Raw genomic sequence first — 24,768 nt, 5'->3', positions numbered from 1 at the left:
TTCAAAGATTGCAGAACAATGCTGCCCGGTTGGTTGATTCCATATCCATGAGAGAGATCACATTACTCCAACACTTAAAGAACTCCACTGGCTGCCAATAAGGGAAAGGATTCAGTTTAAACTCTGTCTTTTTGTCTTTAAATCCATGAACAATACTGCACCTGTTTATTTATCCAATCTACTGTCACCTCAAAGAACTCTCCGCTCTACTCATGACATAACCCGCTTGAATGTTCCTAGAACGCACAAGGTCTTGGGTCAGAAATCGTTCAGTGTAGCCGGTCCACAGTCATGGAACAATCTCCCTCGTACTATAAGAGAAACTGACAATAACTCTCAATTTCGTAGTAATCTTAAGACTCACCTATTTCCATGCTAATTTGTGTCTGTGTCACAAGCGCTATGATCTAGATGGAATAGCGCTATATAAATATTAATTGTTATGTTATAATGAACATCGAGACTGAAATGCGCCTGAAACTTGATTTTTCGTTTAGATTTAATTTTTGTAAGTCTATATATCCTTATGGTTTTCCTCAAATTATCAATCAATATAACTTGATCACAATCTGATTTTTTAAGACGCCTTATTGTCACTGGTAGGCCTATAGATCTCCTTTGAAAATAAGACAAATTTCAAAATTTATATATAGAGAATAACGCAGTCGTTTATTCAAACCTTCTTTCTTAAGAAATCACCGAAGTGTGCAAGTGATACATGTTAAAAAGCAAGGTCAAGTTCAATAAGGCGCGATGTTTTGGTGTGGGAGTTTCTTTATTGTCAATTTCTATTGGTAGGATACAATAGTGTGTCTGCTTACCGCACGTCACGCCACGCCTAAGTAAGAAGTAACGAGTCACAAGACTATACGTTCAACCGTGAAATTGCGCCTTTACTTGTTCTTGAAAAAAATCTGCACCTAGAAGTAGTACAAACATTTTTCTTCTACTGACACAAAGCCAACCTAGCCTTTATACTTCCTTATTAAGGAAAGAAAGATTGAATATATATAGAGAAGTCCTATCGACAGCAGTCCATTGGTGCAAGGTCTTCTGAGCCAGACGACAGCATTGGTTTACTATAATGTCCATTAGGCCTGCCAAGATGAAGTTTCTTTTTGCTTTCTTCTTGTACCTTCTTGTAGGCCAGGGTTCATGGGCGGCAAGTAAGTTCCAACTCATTTATTTTTAATTACGTATTTCTGTTAACGTTCACTTTAAAATTGTAATTCCTTCTTTTCGTTCAAGTTGATACTTGTTTACTCACTAATTCGTTCGACTTTGCATATACGTCTGCAAAGGTTTGATTAAGCACTTGTTATGTTTTGATAACTACTTTATAAGAAAAAGTCGCCCAGGAAAGAACCTTGGCACGAAAACCAAAGTACCGAACGACCGATCCGCTCTCAACCCCAGTCCCCTTGCATCGGGACTGTGACTATGTGATCATCATAAGGTGTGTATCACCATTCCCCTCAAAAGGGAACAGATACTACACATTATCTTAGCCAAAAGGGTGGTTTGGGTCACTCGCTAAGAATGGTAGTTGTTGTTCGTAGCTAACACATACCTTACCGTTATCTTGATTTATTTCCTTATATCATATGTTGTTTATAGAATATTTTACAAGGCTGAAACAGTCATGAATATGTGATTATATGCAAATTTCACCCATGCTTATTTCCTTATCAGGTACTTTGTATAGCAATATTTTACAGGGCTGCAACAGTCATGAATATGTGGTTATATGCAAATTTCACCCATGCTTATTTCCTTGTCAGGTGTTTTGAATAGCAATATTCAACAGGGCTGAAACAGTCATGAATATGTGATTATATGCAAATTGCATCCATGCTTATTTCCTTATCAAGTGTTGTGTAGCAATATTCAACAGGGCTGCAACAGTCATGAATATGTGACTATATGCAAATTGCACTCATGCTTATTTCCTTATCAAGTGTTGTGAAGCAATATTTCACTGGGCTGCAACAGTCATGAATATGTGATTATATGCAAATTGCACCCATGCTTATTTCCTTATCAAGTGTTGTGTAGTAAAATTTCACAGGCCTGCAACAGTCATGAATATGTGGTTATATGCAAATTGCACCCATCATTTGGAACCTAGACTAATTCCCTAGAGTGCAGGGCTTAAAGTCTCGTCTGATTGGTTGTCACACTAAGAGATTAGCTTACTAATTATACTAATCTATATCTGATTGGTGGAAAGTGAACATGTGATAGCTCAATGTGTAACTTTTTCCCAGCCAATTATGATCTGTCTCGTTCTGTGCTAAGACTTTATACTCTTACATGGGCAGTCGTTTTGCATGCATGACCGCAGATTAATTATATTGCCTTTGTCCCGCCGCACGCAAACGATGACGAAATTACTTGACGGGCGCTAAAACAAACATAACGTTGTCAAAAGCATTGTCTATTCAACTTGTTTGTTTTCGTTGTCATCATATTCTTTGCACGCGCGACGGAACGGGAAAATTATTGGGGGGGGGGGGCTAATGTGTGGAGACCATCTAAGCGGAGCGCCACCGTCGGTTGGCGAGGAGCGTACAAGAAAATTTTGGGTTTTTCGAACCCCCAGATGGCCGGAAACGGCACTTTCCGAGTGTTTTATGCTGCGGATACCTAGCCCTAAAATATGGGTCTCAAGCCTGCAATTTCTCAGATTGCACGTAAAAATTGGTAAAAACATTGTAATTTGTATATTCGATGGTGGTTTAAGAGAGTAGCTATTATTACTCGTAGTGTACTCGCAAAGACGTGTTTTAGTGTAGTAAATTACTACTTGCAATTAAATGCAAAAATTAAATAAATGTCATAAGAAAAAAACCCTCCCGCTGTGACAATCGCGGTGATTGTCGTTGATGAAAGGAATCCCTCGAAACTTTTCCATATGCAATGCACAAATGAAATGAGCACCCCAGTTATCACACTTAATATAAGGGCACTTTAGAAGGATATACCCTACGAAAGATACATCTCCAATTAGAAGGAAATGTACCTTAAGGATATATCCATGGGAAATGTGCTACCATTAGAAGGATATATCCTTCAGGGGATGTTGGAGAACTGGCTGAAATGAGGCAAGTCATTGGCCTAAGACGAAGTTGTGTTGCGCTCACTCACTGCTTTACACTCACTGCTTCCACTTTTCACGGGGCGTGAAGACGCGGTTGGGGTGACAATGTGGTCTATAGCCAAGGGACGGGCCGAGGGTCCCCCCAGCATTTACTAAAATTATTACACCTATATAGTATACGTGTGCATCGGACAGATCGACAAGTATGCATTGAAAAATGGGCAGATGCACATTTCGGAGCCTTGGTAAATATTGCGGGGGGGGGGGGGGGGGCTTATCATGCATTTGCCCCCTCAACTTTTCCATGGGGGGCTGATCCCCCCAAGCCCCCCCCCCGGTTCCGCCGCCACTGATTCTTTGTCATCTAACCTAAATTGAAACTAGTGGAACAATAGAAATTGATGTCCGGTCTAGATCAAAGATAACAAGGTACCACGTTTCATTACGTTCTGCATTTTGTAGCGACCAGAAGAAAACGTCATTTGCAAGCACCGGAATGTTAAGTTTTCCAAAGCGCGGCACGCGGTTTGGGGCGTGACCGGACAAATACCCCCCAGACAAATACCCCCCGGACGATTACCCCTCAGACAATAACCCCCCGGACGATTACCACCCGGACAGATACCCCCGGGACAAATACCATCCCGGACAACTACCCCCCAGGACAACTACCACCCGGACAGAAACCCCCCGGACAATTACCCCCGAGGACAAAAACCCCCCGGACAAGTACCCACCCGGACAACTACCCCCGAGGACGAATACCCCCTAGACAATTACCCCCCTAGACAATTACCCCCCCGGATAAATAACCCCCGGACGAATATACCCCTGGACATATGCCGTTAACTTTAGGAGACGGATACAGCGACGGATACGCCCGTCTTTTTTCGAGTTTAGTTTCCCGCGGGCCTCAACATATACACTGGTCCCTCGGGCAACTCCGAGAGCATATTTACAATTGGGTCAGGGTGACGGTTAAACTGGCACCACTAGGTCGTCGTGTGCCCTGGCCCTTATAACCTCCTCCCGACTTTTAAAAAGATTCGAGCTTTTCATATATAAGCCCCCAAAACTCCTGGATAGGGTTTGACAATGGACCGAGGCCCGGGGGTTGGGTTGGGAATTGCTCACTGCTGGTAGTAACCAGGGGCGTATCCAGGATTTTCTAACCCGGGGGCGCGAATTACTATCTAAGCGGAGCGCCACCATCGGTTGGCGCGGAGCGTAAAAGAAACTTTCAGGTTTTGATACCCCCTAGATCACCGGAAATGGCACTTCTCGGGCTTGAAAATGACCAACCAGATGTACACTTTTGCCTGAGAACCAAGTATTTCCCAATATTTTTTTTTTTCATCCATAACCTTTTTGAAGATTGTAACCAGTCACACATCATGTTCGACCTCATTGCATGTCCTGTTGATCATTGCTTTTGTAGGTGATTCTATGTCACGGCCCACAATATCCGAAAGCCCCACTTTTCAAAGTTTAAAGCCCATTATTTGTTCAGAATTTGAAAATTCACATTTCTCGTGAAGAAAATCACTTCAAAACATATACATAATGTTGCACAAAATTCAATCTATGGACAACCAATATAGAAAAACCTCCTTGAACCCCTAACAGACCGGTCAAAATTGCTACGATTAGAGGGAAGTATGATGAAGAATGTTGGTGAGGAAGTTTTCGAAAATTCAGACACAGTTAATTTATTGGTGTACAAATATTACAACCTCTTATAACGGCAATTATAAAACTTGGTTGAAGGAAATGAAAAATAGCAGATATTTCCGATATCAGATATTTCGAAACCGAACACTACACACATAGGCGTAGGAGGCGGGGCTGCAGCCCCCCCCCCCCCCCAACCAAACTTGTTCCCCTGAAAATTCGGGCAATATGCTGAGAATAAATGAATAGTTTAAAAATTATCTCCTTGGTAATTAAAATAAAGTTCTAGGCTTGGCAGACTAATTCGCCATTACTACTGTAAAAGAGAGTTTTGACATAATTAGACCTGTATGCTTTTTCTCCATCTACATAAGACATTTCGTTGTTTACATTAGCATCCTGCGGATGACTGCGCAACTTTCACGGACCGTACGGTACACGATGCCATGCGATGTAATGACCTATGCTTGCTTATATGATATTGTATGTATGTGTGTATGTATGTGTGTATGTATGTATGTATGTATATGTGATCTTCCCGCAAGCAGGAACTCGCGAAAGAAGCCATGGAGGCTTATAGACTCGCAAGCTGACCGAAGCCAATCTCTCGGCACACATCCATTTAACGTCCATGTCGGGAAGTTGTTATTGAACAACACCCTTGCCAGACGACACACCTTGCTGTCGGCGGGGAATCGAACCGGGGATCTCATGACTGGGAGACGCCGGCGTTAACCACTAGGCTATACACTCCGCCTATTGACATTAACATGTTGAACGCGCGCTTCGCGCGCGAAAAATTTTGGTTATATTTTTCGGGCAAGTCGTTACAGCCCCCAAATCCAATTGGGCTCCTACGCCTTTGACTACACACATAGACAGTTTTGAGGCTGTTCATTTTTGAACATGCATTTTCATGCTCACTGATATTATGTGATGTCTGCTCTTTGCTTTACAAATTCGAACAGGCGTGTAGCGAGTAATTTGCCAACGGAGGGGCGAAGCCTGTAAGCAAACTATCTAAGCGAAGCGCCACCATGGTTTGGCGCGAAGCGTACAAGAAAATTTTGGCCGAAAAAGCCTCCCAGATCGCTGGAAATGACACTTCCCAGGCCTTGTAAGTTGCATTTAAGCATTGTCTATTTTTAAATTACTAGCGATATCATAGAGAAAATTTGCTCGGGGGGGGGCGGTCGCCCCTTCCCGAAATGCGTCATGTTCCCCGACGACTCGGTCGAGTTCAAGACCAGCCACAGTTGGTTCCATTGCACAATTGAACAATTGTTCAAGGCGTCCATACACACACACGCGTTATGCTAGACCATATATAGTATATATATATAGATACATTAGTGAGAGAGGAAAAATGGAAACGTCAACTAGAGCACCAATGGTGCAGAAGCTCATACCTTTTCGAGCTTAAAAATGTAGGGCCCACAAAACTTTATGGCCCACCAAATTTCAGGCCATTTTTCAGATTCCACCAATTTTGGGCCCATGAGGGATTACCCCCCCCCCCCCCTCCTCCGTTAGCAGAATACTGGCCACACCACTGGCTATAATTCCTATTTTCCCCCTTTAAATCCTGTTTTACCCACTCTCTCAAACAATACCACTGACCTACCCTATTAAACTTTCTCCCCTCTACCTGAGCAGACTTGAAGTATGGAACGCGAAAAGGGCAACCGTATTTCGTTGCCTAAACTAAGTTTGTTTCGTTGCCTAAACTAAGTTTGTTGCTGTCTAAACTAAAGCTGTTGCTGCTAGTTTACCATGTTGCTGTTGTTCGTTGATGTCTAAACTTACGTTGATGTCTAAAGTCACGTTGACGACTAAACGCGCCTTAATGTCTAAACTAACTCACGTTGATTTTTAAACCTTACGGTTGATGTCTAAACTCACGTTGATGTCTACACTTTCGTTGCTATCTAAAGTTCCGTTGTGAACACATTGTGAACGAACATCATTCTTTCTTTTCAAAAAAATTATAACAATCAACCGCAAGTTGCTTCCGTGCAGTGCTAACAACATATCTATTACAGAGATTTTCATGCTAAATACAGCCAATGATGTTTTCTCAAATTTCCCGAGATTTGTTTGGTTAATAGTCCCTTACCCATTGTCTGCAAACATGCTTGCATCTTCAGTGCTCAATGAACGCAAAGTATGATGGTTTAACTATGTAACGCGAAAAAGGGGGGGGGGGGGGTAATCGTTAATGTCATGCCGGATTTGTAGCAACAGCCATGTAAATATCCTTAACAACCTGATTTGTCGAACAAAATCACGTTGTTAACGATATTTACATGATAGTTGATACAACTCCGAGGACGTTATTTACATTTATATTGTTAATGTCATATTTGAATAATTGTTTTATCACAGAAAGTTATGAGTTGAGACAATCTATGAATTTTGCGGGAAGCTACCACAACATCTCTGATACTGAAAAGGAATTTAAATCTCACAGTATGTTTTGTTCTCTCCATATTGAGAGTTGATAATGTAAAATGTGCATTTATACCACAGTTATTTCTTCGTTGCAAACTTGCGTAAAGTTTTGCGGTCCCTTTGACCACGTGCTTCAAGTCATGATTCTGGTGCAACACTAATTCGTGTGCATAAACTACTGCAGTCATACATCGTCAAAAGTAGTCATTGAAGTTTCGACATTGCGTAAAAATGTTATTTAAATACTATAATTTTCGTGGAGTTGGTTGTTTCCAAATACTGAAAAGCATCCAGGGTAAATGTTGGATCAGTTGCTCTATGGTTGGATGTAGTCTGCGCTTCGTGAGTAACAAGAGGGGCACAGTATTGAAGTACGTAGGCAATATGACTCACAGAACTAGTTTACTAAACCCGCCAAGCAAGTTCATTCGTAAGACCAATCCAGTTCGGAGTTCCGATTTGCGGAATGGATTGTGTTGTAAATGGAATATACACAAATCTCGCTCAGCATTGTTAAGAATTTTAGACCAAAAAACCCGCTAACATGTTATGCAAGAAACGAATCATCCAAGATACACTCGAGTTTTGACTAAGGCTATGTGTTGTAGGTAAGGTGATATGATCTTTTCTCCACAAATTTTCAGGATATGCGCATGTGCAGTTGAAACTCCGAAGTTTGAACAGGCCTAATACAAATTGCGTGGAATTTAGCGAGATATGCACACTACATTTGCGGGGATATTTGAAGAGTTGGGGTAGCTGGTGAAATCGCTGCAGGTCAAAGCATCGAGGTACTATATACGGAGTTGGAGAGGAGGAAAGAGTGGCAGGGCAGGCGAAATGAAGGTCGGACGGCCGCCCTTGTAAAACAGCGAAGCTAGGGCACTGGATGGCATCCGCCATATATATATACTGTGTAGAGAATTCACAAAGTACAGGCAGTGATAAGATCGAATCTTCTCAACTATAAACACTAGTAAAAGTATAGGTCATATAATAAACGCAATTGGTGTTCGATCGGGACGAAAAGATTTGTCTTTAGTAATATTACTGTCATTCGTTTTACTTGATTGCCGACAATCACAACATATCCAGACATCATGTAATGGTTCAATAATTCAATTTTAAGTACAGTATTTTATGCTGGCATTTTGTCTCGACACTCGTTTTACTTGATTACCGACATTCCCAGATTATCTCTACACATTGTTGGAGGGGCTCAATGAAATCAGTTTAAAAATGCAGTATTTTTATGCTGGTACTTTGTCTAGACACTCGACGTTTTACTTGATTGCCAACATTCACAACATATCCAGACATCATGTAATCAGGCGCGTATCCAGGATTTTCTAACCCGGGGGGCGCGAATTACTATCTAAGCGGAGCGCCACCATCGGTTGGCGCGCAGCGTACAAGAAAATTTCTGGTTTTGATACCCCCCCAGATCACCGGAAATAGCACTTCTCGGGCTTGAAAATGACCAACCAGATGTACACTTTTGCATGAGAACCAAGTGTTTCCCAAAAGTTTTTTCCATCCATAACCTTTTTGCAGATTGTCACCAGTCACACATCATGTTCGACCTGATTGCATGTCCTATGGATCATTGCTTTTGTAGGTGATTCTACGTCACGGCCCACAATATCCGAAAGCCCCACTTTTCAAGGTTTTAAGCCCATTATTTGGTGAGAATTTGAAAATTCACATTTCTCGTGAATAAAATCACTTCAAAACATACCCATAATGTTGCACAAAATTCAATCTATGGACAACCAATATAGAAAAACCTCCTTGAATCCCTAACAGACAGGTCAAAGTTGCACGAGTAGAGGAAAGTATGTTGAAGAATGTTGGTGAGGAAATTTTGGAAAATTCCGACACAGTTAATTTATTGGTGTAGAAATATTGCAACCTCTTATAACGGCTATTATAAAACTTGGTTGAAGGAAATGAAAAATAGCAGATATTTCCGATATCAGGTTTATCGAAACCGAACACTACACACATAGGCGTAGGTCCCGTAGGAGGCGGTGGCTGCAGCCCCCCCCCCCCCTCCCCAACCCCTAACCCACAACCAAATTTTTCCCCATCTTTTTCAGGCACCTACTGGAAGAAAAATAAATGGCAACGAATAGCTTAAAAATGGATCTCCTTGGTAATTAAAATAAAGTTGTAAGCTTGGCCGACATTACTACTGTAAAAGAGTTTTGACATAAATGGATCTGTATGATTTTTCTCCATCTACATAAGACATTTGGTTGTTTACATAGCATCGGTATACTCTGCAACTTTGACGGACCGTAAGGTACACGATGCTATGCACTGTAATGACCGATGCTTGCTTATATGATATTGTATGCATTGATATGTTGAACGCGCGCTTTGCGCGCGAAAAATTTTGGCTTTTTTTTCGGGCAAGTCATTACAGCCCCCAAATCCAATTGGGCTCCTACGCCTTGAACTACACACATAGACAGTTTTTGAGGCTGTTCGTCGTGGAACATGCATTTCAATGCTCACTGATATGATGTTTTATCTGCTCTTTGCTTTACAAATTCGAACAGGCGTGTAGCGAGTAATTGCCAAGGGAGGGGCGAAGCCTGTAGGCAAACTATCTAAGCGAAGCGCCACCATGGTTTGGCGCGAAGCGTACAAGGAAAATTTTGGCCGAAAATGCCTCCCAGATCGCTGGAAATGACACTTCCCAGGCCTTGTAAGTTGCATCTAAGCATTGTCTATTTTGAAATTACTAGCGATGTCATAAAGAAAATTTGCTCGGGGGGGGGGGGGCGGTCGCCCCCTTCCCGAAATGCGTCATGTACCCCGACGACTCGGTTGAGTTCAAGACCAGCCACAGTTGGTTCCATATAGCACAATTGTACAATTGCTTAAGGCGTCCATACACACACACGCGTTATGATAGACCATATATAGTATTTATATAGATACATTAGTGAGAGAGGAAAAATGGAAACGTCAAAAATGGAGTTGTCGGTGTAAGGGGTAGGGTGAGGCGCACACCCCCTCCGTAATCCTTGATCTGTCACTGGCTACCCTGTGTATATTATAGGGATCAGCGCTTTAACTATGACTGTTCCTCTTCTCTTCCCGAGGTCTTGGCTATCTTCTACTCCCTCCTTTTTTCCTTTTTCTCTCTTTTTTCTTTTTCTTTTCCCTTCCTTCCTTTCCTCCATTTCTTTTTTCCCCCTCCTTTTCCCTTTTTTCTTCTCTTTTTTTCTCTCCTCTTTTCCTTACCCGGGGGGCGCGCGCCCCCAACGCCCCCCCCTGGATACGCACCTGGTAATGGTTCAATAATTCAATTTTAAGTACAGTATTTTATGCTGGCATTTTGTCTCGACACTCGTTTTACTTGATTACCGACATTCCCAGATTATCTCTACACATTGTTGGAGGGGCTCAATGAAATCAGTTTAAAAATGCAGTATTTTTATGCTGGTACTTTGTCTAGACACTCGACGTTGTACTTGATTTCCGACATTCACAGCGTATATGCATAGCCTATAAGTATAACATTATAACATTTTAAAAGTTGTTTACCGTGCAGCCTCCTATTCGTATGAGTTGTACTAACGCACATGTTATCTGATAGGCTGGCTGTGGGAGATACGGTAGCTTATAAAACAAGGTTTCCACAAGTTTGCGTTTGGTGACTCCAAATGGACTTGGACCTCCAAGACCCCTATTGTTTTTGGTGCAGGTGTGTATAGCCACGTACAATAGACTGACCTGTGTTTATTTAATGTATCAAAATGGTGGTTCGGGCCATTTCTATAGTAACAGCTAGTTCTGCTTATACTAACACCTTTCTAGTGTACTGAAGTCATCGAAACCTCAATGCATTTTGCATTCTGGTTTACATTACGCGGTTGAGCAATTTTGAACAGCGCCGATAGCAACAACGTAAGTTTAGACAATGACGTATGTTTAGACAACGGAAGTTAAAATAACAACGTGAGTTTGAGCAACAACGTGGTAAAACAGCAGCAACAACTTTAGTTTAGACTACAACAAACTTAGTTTAGACAACGAAATATGGTTGCCCTTTTCGCGTTCCATACTGAAGCACTTCTTGCCAAAATTTTTGGCTGGCTGCCTACATACCTCAGGCTCAAAGACTTCTAAGAATCGGCAAGTGCTGATTGGCTATAGGGCTCTCATGCTTACAGTTCAACAGTTAATAACAACTCCCAGTCCTGCTTTAATTCCACTAACAGCCTCTGCAGAGCTTAACCACAAATGTCAACAAACACTGCAGAAACTGGGAGACAAATTAAAGGAGCTTTGGCAAAAGGTGAAGGCTCAGATTTTTTTAAACAATGGGGATTCATTGTAATTAATTAACTTTTGACCAAAAATTATTAGGCATCATCTTATTCATACACAATCCAACAATCATCAGTTCAACTTTGAATATGATCCATCAAAATCTTGAGGAGATTGAGATATTTGAAAATATTACAAAGAATGACCCCTGATGACCCCCTAAATGACATTTGACCTCAATTTTCCGAACACCCCTCATAACCCTCATCCCGAGGAACGTTGTGACCAAGTTTCATTATAACTGGCCATACACTGTACGAACAGGAGCAATTTGAAAATATAGGGCGGCGGCCCGGGCCACAAAAGACCCCTAGTTGATCTTTGATCTCAAATTCATGAACACCCTGAAGGTAAAACTTCCATAGTACTATCGTGACAAACCCTCAACATTGTACCATGGAATCTGTAGGAGAAGAAGCATTTTGCGTATTTCCACAAAATGGCCCATTACGGCCCACGGGTGACCATTGACCCCAATTTCGGACCATCTCTGATGGCCCTATACCCAATGGTCCAAGTTTCATGAAATTCCATTAAATACTGTGTGAGTGGGAGCGGTTTTACCAATTGTTGACGGATAGAGTGATAGACGCCGCACTGTAACAATAGCTCACACCAGCATGCTGGTATGAGCTAAAAATGGAGTTGTCGGTGTAAGGGGTAGGGTGAGGCGCACGTCCCCTCTGTAATCTTCGATCTGTCACTGGCTACCCTGTGTATATAATAGGGATCAGCGCTGTAATTATGACTGTTCCTCTTTCTCTTCCCGAGGTCTTGGCGTTTATCTTCTACTTCCTCCTTTTCTCCTTTTTCTCTCTTTCTTCTTTTTCTTTTCCCTTCCTTCCTCTCCTCCTTTTCTTTTTTCTCCCTCTTTTTCCCTTTTTTCTTCTCTTTTTTTCTCTCCTCTTTTCCTTACCCGGGGGGCGCGCGCCCCCAACGCCCCCTGGATACGCGCCTGGTAACTATTAATTTACTATTTGTTATAGTGACACTATTCTGTATTATTAATCTCCGAACAATTCAGGCTTATTGCGGCTTACCATTTTCAAGTTTTCTTCTGAGTAATTTTACTTGATGATTTGTTATGTTATGTTAGTTTTTGTATAGCGCTTTATATGGCACAGCCATCTCAGAGCACTTTGAATCCCTGGTCATCAGGCTGGCTGCTGAGAATCCAGCGCACACAGCTTAGTTACCTCACAGGTACCCATTTATACACCTGAATGGATAGGGGCAGTCGAGATAAAAGTGCCTTGCCCAAGGACACAACATAACAGGATTATATATAAAACAAAAGCATTAGCCACTCGGCCTCCACGCTCCTCTTGTTTTGCTTATTCTAAGCTATTTTTTCCTGTAAGTGCACGCCATTTTAGGATGGGAGGAGCAGAAGGGAGGGGCGGGGCAAGCACAACCACGGTCCACCCCTCTAGTTTAGTGTGCATGATCATCATCCATACCCCCATGCATTGTTTCATGGACCGCTGGGCTATCATAGTCAAACCCGGTTACGGTGTAGCCCGTTACACCAACAGAATTGCCTGTAAGGTTTCATAATAGTATGTACGATTTTATGAAACATAAGTAAAGAAAGAGGCTTGAGACCACGACGTCAGTACCATTTGAAAAAACCTATTCTCTGGTCATTCTGTTTGCAAAAAGAATGATGATAATCTAAGAAATCAATTTAATTTTCCCTAGTTATAAAAACGTTTCATATCAGAATAATAATCTGATATATCAGAAAAATAATCTGATATACCAGATTAAGAAAATTGTCTTTCATGGCCCTAATGGGCTTTCGTACTACGTAGTTCACCAGCTAAAGGTCCGCTTGGTTAACGGGCTCGTAGAGGGGGGGGGGGGGGCTGGGCGTATTCTGGTTTAGTTCGGGTAGTAACCTGGGTGAGGAATCTGTGCTGGTGTATTTGTGCGGGTAGAGTTTTCCCGGAGGTAATTGCTGGGGGTGGGGTTAATTGTCCTCGGGGGTATTTGTCCTCGTTGATGTATGTCCGGGGGTAGTTGTCCCGGGGGTAGTTGTCTGGGGGGTACTTATCCTCGGGGGTATTTGTCCTCGGTGGTGTATGTCCGGGGGGTATTTGTCCGGGGGGTAGTTGTCCTCGGAGGTATTCGTCCTCGGGGTTTTTTGTCCGGGGGGTGATTGTCCGGGGGGTACTTGTCCCGGGGGTATGAGTCCGGGGGGTATATGTCCGGGGGGTATTTGTCCGGGGGGTATTTGTCCGGCAACCGTTTGGGGCGAGCGTTCAATGCCTTTAAGCATGCCATAATACCCTTGCCTAACTTAGGCGTAGCCTACTCTAAGTAGTACTAGTACTGTAGTAGTGCAAGCCTTATACTATGCCTTGGCCTACATACTGTACGAGAAGTAATAAGCCAAGGCTACTATATAATATATATATATATATATATATATATATATATATATATATATATATATATATATATATATATGTTAATGTATATATATATACATATATCCACATATATATATGTAAATGTATATATATATATATATATATATATATATATATATATATATATATATATATATATATATATATATATATATATATATATATATATATACTTACTAGATATATACTAATATGCCCAATACATGTTACGAAAAGTCCACATTTCACACACAGTATACATTCACTTCCATTCTTCTATTCTTTGTTTCTTTATCCACAGCTATTACCTTAAGTACTTCATCGGGAACCATATCGGAAGGAGGAGACATGGTTGTTGCATGTGCTTATTCAACCACGGCAGAAAACCGTGAAATAATCATTGGTAACTTATTCCTCTTCTTCGTTTTCAGTTATTTCAATCGGCTATAATATCGTTTGACATTTTTATATGCTGTGCTGTTCCACAAAACATAAACTAGATATTTGTCCAATGATATCCAATAGCTGATTTGCTTAAACTAATTTAGATGGATTTATGCAGAAAAACTAAATATTACAAATAAAATATATTACATAGTCTGTCAGGTGTGATTCGGAAGAAGCTTTGGGTGTATTGGAGGTAACGGGGGTGCATCGGAGGTTGCAGGGGTGCATATGCTCGTTCCTTTTATTTTATTTTTTATTTTTTTATATGTTCATTTTATTATCATCATTTGTATTTACTACATTTAGGGTTCTATTTATTATTGTTTAGTATTGGGTGTTTATTACTATCTGTATTAGGCTTTTACAATATTTGTCTTATACTGTTCCAATACATATTTATATTTAAACATTGACTAGGATTTAATCTATTTTACTAGTTACATACTTCTGATTATATATGTTTTGGGCTTATTTTTGTTTACTTTTTATTATCGTTTAGTACGTGTTTTTATCATATTGTTGCTTTAGGCTTTTACATTTTTGCCTTATTGGTTCTATATATTTAACATTTTAGGTTTTTGTTACTAATTGTTTATTATTTATTATTCTACAACTAATGAATGGTTTCCTGCGCCTCGTTGAATGGAACAAATTGCATCTTTAAACGAATGAAATATTTGCACTATTGCACGAACGGAAACCATTCATTATTTGTTTTATACAACACCTTCAAATTTGGATATAATTGCATGTTGAAAAATGCACTCATGCAACAGACTGTTTTGAACAGACAGGTTTCTCTGCTCTCTTATACCATTGAAAAAAAAAAGTGCTATCAAAAAAGTATTACGCATGCATGGTTCTATCATCATAGCGTGCAATAGAGCGGAATTTGCATGCAATCGACGAGCAATTGACCAATCATATGGCCGGAATATAATAAGGTGTTGTATAAATAAACATAATTCATAATCAACGGGAATTTGTCCTACAATTTACATGCAGACTTGGACTTCGATCCTTCAACTACAACCGCCGAGGACGGTTACGATGCGGATCCGATCTCGAACTACCAGTGCATCATACCTGCTAATACGCTGTCGTCGACAGTGAGTATCCGGACCGTCGTCGACCGGGTACTTGAGGCCACAGAGGTCTACGCCATTACTGGAACTGCAAGATCCGCTCTCGACACTTCTACTGGCACAGCATCGTTTTTAGTTCTTGACAGCGGTATGGGTCTTCTTCTGATGTTTTTATTCTACTTTCCAAAAATTCCATTCACCATGTAGGCTAACTGCAAAATGACTGAACGACATTAAAACAATCAAATAAATGAAGACTAATATGGATTAAAAGTTACTCTATTAAAATTGTCAATCAATGACATAATCACAGGAGGGAGGTGTAGGTCTCCAAGAATTTGTCTTTCCTCTCCTCCCCCCCCCCCCGCCTTCTCTTCCTCCTCCCAAATAAAGTTGTCAGTGTTGTTTTTATAATATAGGTTTTAACTGCCCACCTAGCAAAGCATTGGACCCCTAAGAAAGAAGAATATAGCTACCCCCCCCCTGATAAAAGTTACACAAAGTCTGTTCAAAGTATCTCTTTCGAGATCCGGCTTTTGGAATTGGTTAGCGAGTTGGTTATCATCATGTTTAATCTCTATAGAGTAAGACAAAATATGTCACCAAAACAGAATTAGTATATGTTCGATACAGATGACAAACGCCTACAGTGGAATTACGACCTTCCTTACCGGTTTCGAACCTCTGGACATACAATCAGCGTCTATGGCCTAGTTGGTTAGGGTGTCCGCGTACAAGGCGGGAGGCCCGGGTTCGAATCCCGGTGGAGGCTGGAAGTTTTTTCACTGTTCTTGATTTTCCAACTCATTACGATTCTCATTTATATATATATATATATATATATATATATATATATATATATATATATATATATATATATAAGTTATTGATGATTCACCTATTCGACCAGGTACCGGCGCCCCAGTTACCATACGGGCACTTGGTGTGACCTTTTCAGCCGCCGAGGGCACTAACCTCGAGATAACCGTGGAATACATTGACGATATGAATACCGTTGTACCCATCGAAGCCGATTACACTCTAGGTAAAGTTATCGAAATTTTATCAAAACTCTGAGTTCGAGTATAGCTTTGCATTTTTCTGAAGAAGCTGTGAAATATGTACACATGATTCGGTGTATAGCCAAGCCCCCACCCCCGCCCCCCCCCCAAAAAAAATATTAAAAAAAGGCGAGAGTCGAAGGTTTATCGTCTTGTATCTTACACGACTTTATAATAGTTAAAACCAGTGGCGACGGAGGCGGAGGACCAGGTGAAAAATCTTCTATTCGCTTCCTCCAGACTTTCTTACCTACAGTAGTTTCCACCTCCGTGTGCCACACAGTTGCATCGAAACGTTTATAAAGATAGACTTCTTAGTCATGTTAAGGAACATACCGCTACTCATGTTCCACCGTACCCACAGTGTGGTTAGTATACTGTATCATTGTGTACTGTAGACAGTTAACATACGTAAACGACTTAACTTATAGTTTTACAACTATACAACCTGATTCCAAGCTACGAGTTCTGGATGTTCTTAGCACGAATAAGTAAAGAGAAAAATAGAAAAAGAGAGGGAAAAAAAAAGAAAGAAAAACTCTCCTATATTTCAAACCAGTAGTAAACCGTTTAGTAAGAGACTATAAGAAATCTGATGAATGGAAGTTTGGTATTGATCCGGTGTAAACACTCAACTTATACCATTCGTTATGACGGCCTATATATGCTGTTTGTCATAGGCTTAATTTCACTGCTGTTATAATGTGTCACACGCAATATTGCAAAATTTGAAATTTCACAGCCTAATACTACATTAACATCTGTACTGTATCCTCCAACCCCCCCCCCCCACCTCCTCTACTCTGTATTTTTCTCTTGTATAGGGTTTTCCTTCGCTGATGACACTGCCCAAGGTGCCGCCGCCACCGCTGGAACCTCTGACGAAGACTACGATAACAACAATCCTGTTTCCGATAACATCATTGGTAGCGTTAACGGAGTCGCCGTCCTTTCGGCTGTTGTAACAATTGCAATTTTTGACGACTTGGTTGCGGAAAACTTGGAGAGATTCTACGTTACTTTGAATGACCTTGCAAATGATGCTAACATTAATGTTGACACCTCCCAACAGATTTCTGCATGGATTACCGATGATGGTAAGTACGATATATATGGATGTAAGGATGGATGGATGGATGAATGGATGGATGGATGGATGGATGGATGGATGGATGGATGGATGGATGGATGGATGGATGGATGGATGGATGGATGGATGGATGGATGGATGGACGGATGGATGGATGGATGGACGGATGGACGGGTGGATGGGTGGGTGGGTGGGTGGATGGACGGGTGGATGGACGGGTGGGTGGGTGGGTGGGTGGACGGACGGATGGATGGACGGACGGGTGGGTGGGTGGGCGGGCGGGCGGGCGGGCGGGCGGGCGGACGGACGGGCGGGCGGACGGACGGACGGACGGACGGACGGACGGACGGACGGACGGACGGACGGACGGACGGACGGACGGACGGACGGACGGACGGACGGACGGACGGACGGACGGACGGACGGACGGACGGACGGACGGACGGACGGACGGACGGACGGACGGACGGACGGACGGACGGACGGACTAGTCTACCACCCAAATGAATGGAACAATTTTCAAACTTGGATAAGGCTTTTCTTTTCTTTTATCATTTTCTCATCCATTTCAGACAAATCAGAAATATATGTTCTTAATCCTAACGGAGTTGCGCCGAGGAGATCGAGAAAAGCATTTCGTCAACTGATTTTCACGGACCAACCAAACCAAGGGATTCAATATTTAAACGGCCCGGAGACCATCCCTAATATTCGTATGTTACCCTTGCGGAATACGCCCGGTAGTGGAATAGATATCCGCATTCGTCGGCCGAGGAGAAACCCTAAAGCGCGCTTTTCGGAATTTTTATTCTTTACATTTGAGCAGGTCAATGGCAGACCTGAGTATTTGCTCGCTCTATCCACGGTGTCTGCTACCAATAGGAGATTCCGAGGTAATATAGTTTTATAAAATTCTCTTTTTTTTGTTTGCACAATGGCATTTTTTAACACTTCCTTAACAAAGCATTAAGGTCATTATAAATGATGAATGAACAATATATCTACATATATATATATCTGTCATACCAATTTGCTACACATTCATTTCTTATTTACGGCTTGGCTTGCCTATTAAGAGTGGTTATTCTGTGTAACATTGTCAGATTCAAAAGCACCAGGGGTGCTCTCTGTACAATCATAGCACTTGGGTAATACGCCCGGGCTTAATGACAGTTATTCAAAGCCAATTTTTAGTATCCAGTGAAATCACTGGTGTGTGTATGTATGTATGTATATATATATATATATATATATATATATATATATATATATATATATGTATATATATATATATATGTGTGTGTATGTATGTATATTTGTGTATGTATGTATATATATATATGTATGTATATATATATATATATATATATATATGTGTGTGTGTGTGTATGTATGTATATTTGTGTATGTATGTATGTATATATATATATATATATATAGGTTATTTAGGTTATATAAATATTTATATATATACATATATATATAGTGTATAATACTATTATATTAATTTTTTAGGTTTTGTTTATATAAACCTACTTAGTATTTGAAAATAATGATACTTTACCATGTTATTATATTTTTATTATCATTATTGATGTCATATAAAGCTTCCATCAACGTTGAACATCCCACGTTAATCACGGCATATCCTGCCAGCGCCGATCCAGGAGAGTTGAACCTTGGAGAACCGGTGACCATAAGTGTGCTAGGTGGAAACGCGAAGTCGAGGCGTAATTTGCGGTGGACATTTTTTAGTGCATTAGCTCCAGGGGAAAAGAAGTTGGATGATAATTTCGGGATGACTAGCCTTCAGCTTACCACGGTTGCTGAGGTGGGTTTATACGTGATTTACCCACGTCAACGCGGATTCCAAAGAGGGTGGGTCCAGTATGTTCGAGTCATTCTATCAGGTAAGCACTCTATTTTTTTTGGGGGGGGGGGGGAGAGGGGGAGTCTAAAATAACCATAGCTTTATTTCAAGAGTGCCGGGTGAGTTGGAAGACAGCGAGAGAACACGGTGGGATGGGGTGAGGTAGGCCCTGGGGTATTTCAAGGAGTTTAAAGACAGGTTCCGAGGTTAGAGTTAGGACGCTCCGGGATTATGCCAACAACAAACTTAAAAATAAAGGGAAATAACGTTTATTTAATGTTCATATTGTAATGTTCATACAGATCTGTCAAGGCTGCTATCAGTTGACCTTTATTACTGCCCTAAAAAAATCTGTTATTTTGTTGGCAGAAATCTCCAGAGAGTTTTGAGTTCCGTAGAAGCCGAGATGATTGTCATAGTTTCACTGGATTTCCTGAATTGATATTTTTTTTACCCCAAATCCCAACCCAGAGTAACTTAAAATGTTGGTTTGTCCATATATGAACAAATTACTAGTCTAACTTCAGTGGAACAATAAGAACTAAGTTAGAGGGGTAACAAATACTCTTGCATCCAGTACATCCGAAGCAATCCCCCACCAATCATTTCCGTCCAACCTGGACATACAACTCAAAATATTCCACCACTATTTGTATCACAATGTGTCCAAACGATAGAGTTTTCCACCCAACAATACCCATGCACCAGGCATACACAATTTCCATGTGTTAATACTTTTGTTTCAACAGCAAATAGTCGATTCCCCCATCACTACTCAGGCAACCCCCCCCCCCCCTTACATCACCAAATGTTGTGTTTAATGCCCTTCCAAAACAGATATATGGTCGTTGGGGTCCGTATTTAGTCCTGTCACAAATATTCAACAAAAATGATGACACTGCCAGAAAGCAAAAGAAACTTGGGGGAGAATTTCAACTTTTATTGTATTCTTAATTTTTTTTTTCAAGGATGATAAGAGAGATTGTTACAAACAAACACGCAAAGAAGTCAACACACAAATGACATCGATGCACTTTACATTCAGTTACACGTTCGCTCTGCAAAACTAAGTTAAGTGGTGCGCAGATGCCACGGAACAACAACAATCTCATTAGAAATTGATATAATAGGCACTGTCCATCATTAAAGTCACCCAAGGTATACATAGGAGAGAAAACCAGTACCATTGTTTTGCACTCTCAGCCCCACAAGCCTCCTTACATCGAGACAGTAACCATATCGTTATGACATTAAGTTGGGACAATTTTCTGCTATACTGTACTGTCATGTCCCGCTTCAGAGCACTCATAGTGTCAGTATGAACAGTATAATATCATTTTTTCCCCTTTTTTTTGGAGGTGACGGGAGTAGTTTGCTATCTAACTCGACACTTACATCACATATCATTAATTACTTGACAAGTTGGTCCCTGCCATCTTGGATCACATCCATTAGTACAGGCTCCGGTAACCGAGCAGTGTCTGTCCACACAGTGACAGACGAATGCACAGCCAGGACCAAAGAACCCATCAGAACATTCTAAAAACGGGGAAAGAAAGTATATAAACAAAAATATTACTCAACATACGTTCAAACAATAAGAGCCTAAAGTATCTTACATAATATGGCCCATGAAATCGGAAGGGGACGGGGTGGGTGGGGTGGGGCCGGGTACAGGGTAGCTCATGATCTTTAACAAACGAATCACAACCCCCCCCCCCCACAACCCCCCATTAAAAGGTCTACAAGAACAAACGGAAGGATTCAACATTTCGACTCTATTATGGAGCATGGCACAACAATGATGTAATTTTTTTTGCTATTTGTTTCTTAACAGAATGTCCTAAAGGTTATTTCCACGAAACTGGCCCCTGTAACGGTGGCCCTATTGTTTGCCAGCATGGTGGTGTTGTCAATCCCCGCTTCCCAGCAGGATTGTGTACCTGTCCACCAGGATACGCTGGACCTTTATGTCAGCACCGTAAGTGTGTGTATGTGTGTATCGATATATATATATATATATATATATATATATATATATATATATATATATATATATTATTTATTATATATCCAACTATAGATGGCAATAAATATGTCTTCTTGTTGTCAATGTTATACCTTTTATGACATATTTCATTTTTTCTACAGCCATTAACGCCGATCAGTTTGGTAACAACGGACAGTTCTCCCTCGTCGATATGTTAGGTACCAGTGGTCGAGGGATAACCATCTCGCAATCCATTCCCTTTGGTACCACCTGCGCCCCTGGTTTCTGGGGTGTTGGATGTCAGAAGAGTAAGTATGATATCTGACCTCGTTACATCTGATAAATCACGTGGGATATTTAAGACCGTACGATTTTATACAACCATAGCAGACAAACATTTTCAACTTCCTCCTCTTTCAAAATACTTTTTTTTTTTGTCAATATGATTATTACAGACATTAAAATGACACAAACAAAGCAATCCATATAGATATGGTTCAAAAAATAGCATGAAATGCTAAATTAGAGATTAAAATGTGTCACTGTTGGAAAGAAGAAGAAAAAAAACAATGATTTGAGCATGATCATATTAAATTTGCGTCTTGAAAATTAGAACATGGGTGACCATTATTTGACTGTTTTAGCATATTTGGGATTGAATCGTAATGATTGTTAATGATAATGAAGAAAACATCAAAGAAAGGAAAAATGTGATAAATTTCCAGTTTTTGCAGGTTTGTGTGCAATTTACACTACTATTGACGTAACATAAAATGCAGCTTTATGAAAGTGAGAAAGAAAGTTTAACTTGTTATAGATATCTTTTTAATAGGCTTTAGATATTTCAATCTCCTTTACAAGTCATTTAGGAGCTTTTTTAGAGTGAAATTTGAGCCATTACAATATATGCAGAACCCTGGACACAGTTTTCAATTCAAGGAACAGACGAGATCTTTAATCTCAGAATTACACGACATGTCAGAAGGAGCATAGGCGTAGGAGGCGGGGGGGGCTGGGGGATGCACCCAGCCCCCCGCGGGGAAAATTCGGGCAATATGCTGAGAATTTTTCGGGCACCTAATGAAAGAAGAATTATTTGCAATGTATTTTTCAATGGTTAAACTTATATTATTATTATCATTGTAATGTAACGACTTCACGGATAAGATTGTATGTTATTGGCATGTGATGTCATAACCGATGAATGCCTATATGATATGCACATTAACATGTTGAAATTTTGGTTACATTTTTTCGGGCAAGTCGTTACAGCCCCCGCCCCCCCCCCCCCCCCAATCAAATTAGGCTCCTACGCCTATGAGATGGAGTAATACCAAGAAAGCATTCCCCATTGAATGGAGCAAATTATTCCTTAAATTAAAAATGATATATTAAAAACATAAAAAAATAAAATGACTTTAGTATTAATATGCTAATTAGATCCTTTCCATCGTCCGGCCACCCCTTACCCAGTCGTCAATTCACTCAATGTTGGACAATTATTTAAGTGACCAAAACAAAAACCGAAAATCAATTTCACTCCTTGACCATTCGATAAGGTGCAATGCATAGTGGTTTTGAAGCAGTTTGAGATGTAGGGGTGGAGGGGGTAGGGACGGGGTGGGGTAGGGGTATACGGGGGGTCTGAGCAGGAGTCAGACTTGTAATCAGTGGAGTTATAAGCGGCACCACTAACTGACCCCAGTGTGAATTCATTGTTCCGAAAATCATGAGCGACCCTGTACCCGCCCCCCCCCACCCCACCCACCCCGTCCCCTTCCGATTTCATGGGCCATATTATGTAAGATACTTTGGGCTCTTATTGTTTGAACGTATGTTGAGTAATATTTTTGTTTATATACTTTCTTTCCCCGTTTTTTAGAATGTTCTGATGGGTTCTTTGGTCCTGGCTGTGCATTCGTCTGTCACTGTGTGGACAGATTCTGCTCGGTTACCGGAGTCTGTGCTAATGGATGTGATCCAAGATGGCAGGGACCAACTTGTCAAGATCCAGCAATTGCTGATAAGTAATGTAAGTGTCGAGTGAGATAGCAAACTACTCCCGTCACCTCAAAAAAAAAGAAAAAAAGTGATATTCGTACTGCTCATACTGACACTACGAGTGCTCTGAAGCGGGATATAACAGTACAGTATAGCAGAAAATTGTCATAACGATATGGTTACTGTCTCGATGTAAGGAGGCTATTGGGGCTGAGAGTGCAAAACAATGGCATTGGTTGTCATTCCTAGGTATACCTTGGTTGACTTTAATGATGGTCAGTGCCTATTATGTCAATTTATAATGAGTTTGTGTTGTTCAGTGGCATATGCACACCACTTAACTTAGTTTTGCAGAGCGAACGTGTAACTGAATGCAAAGTACATCGATTTCATTTGTGAGTTTACTTCTTTGTGTGTTTGTTGGTAACAATCCCTCTATCCTCCATGAAATGAAATTAAGAATTTAATAAAAGTAGAAATTCTCCCCCAAGTTTCTTTTGCTCTCTGGCAGTGTCATCATTTTTGTTGAATATTTGTGACAGGACTAAATACCGACCCGAACGACCATACATCTGTTTTGGAAGGGCATTAAACACAACATTTGGTGATGTAAGGGGGGGGGGGGGTTGCCTGAGTAGTGATGGGGGAATTGACTATTTGCTGTTGAAACAAAAGTTTGAACACATGGAAATTGTGTATGCCTGGTGCATGGGTATCGTAGGGTGGAAAACTCTATCGTTTGGACACATTGTGACACAAATAGTGGTGGAATATTTTGAGTTGTATGTCCAGGTTGGAAGAAATTATAGGTGGGGAATTGTTTCGGATGTACTGGACAAGAGTATTTGTTACCCCTCTAAATCCTGGAAAATTTCTTATTGTTCCATTTAAGTTAGACAAGTAAGTTGTTCATATTTATGTATATGGATTTATTTGGAGAGACAAGGGAGTTGTTCCATAACAACTCCCTGGAGAGACCCAACATTTTCAGTTAATCTAGGTTGGGATTTGGGGTAAAAACATATAAATTCTGGAAATCCAGTCAAACTATAACAATCATCTCGGCTTCTACGGAACTCAAAACTCTCTGGAGATTTCTGCCAACAAAAGTACAGAATTGTTTTGGCAGCAATAAAATAAGATCAATTGATAGCAGCCTTGACAGATCCGTCTTCTTGTAGAGATGAAGGGGTAGGGATGAAGGAGTGGGGGATGAAGGAGTGGGGGTGGAGGGGTGGGGAGAA

The 24,768-nt window shown here is 40.9% G+C and overlaps 1 protein-coding gene and 1 long non-coding RNA gene across 2 annotated transcripts; one reads left to right on the top strand and one right to left on the bottom strand.

Annotated features, from left to right (window-relative positions):
* The first annotated feature begins 849 nt into the window (after positions 1-849).
* On the top strand, positions 850-24,738 carry LOC139983829 (uncharacterized). Its single transcript, XM_071997643.1, has 10 exons — positions 850-1,166; positions 14,282-14,383; positions 15,433-15,660; positions 16,423-16,557; positions 17,398-17,670; positions 18,236-18,556; positions 19,271-19,573; positions 21,371-21,514; positions 21,685-21,831; positions 23,406-24,738. The coding sequence occupies exons 1-10, from the start codon at positions 1,085-1,087 to the stop codon at positions 23,552-23,554; spliced, it is 1,884 nt and encodes a 627-aa protein (XP_071853744.1). The 5' UTR covers positions 850-1,084; the 3' UTR covers positions 23,555-24,738.
* Positions 20,458-21,793, bottom strand: LOC139983831 (uncharacterized). Its single transcript, XR_011798837.1, has 2 exons — positions 21,655-21,793; positions 20,458-21,072 (listed from the first exon to the last, which is right to left on the bottom strand). It is a non-coding gene; the product is annotated as an uncharacterized lncRNA (long non-coding RNA).
* Positions 24,739-24,768: the final 30 nt, after the last annotated feature.

This window comes from Apostichopus japonicus, chromosome 16, assembly GCF_037975245.1.
Source record: "Apostichopus japonicus isolate 1M-3 chromosome 16, ASM3797524v1, whole genome shotgun sequence".
NCBI classification, from domain to species: Eukaryota; Metazoa; Echinodermata; class Holothuroidea; order Aspidochirotida; family Stichopodidae; genus Apostichopus; species Apostichopus japonicus.
The sequence above is the reverse complement of the archived record's forward strand: the minus strand, read 5'-3'. Positions and strand labels throughout refer to the sequence as shown.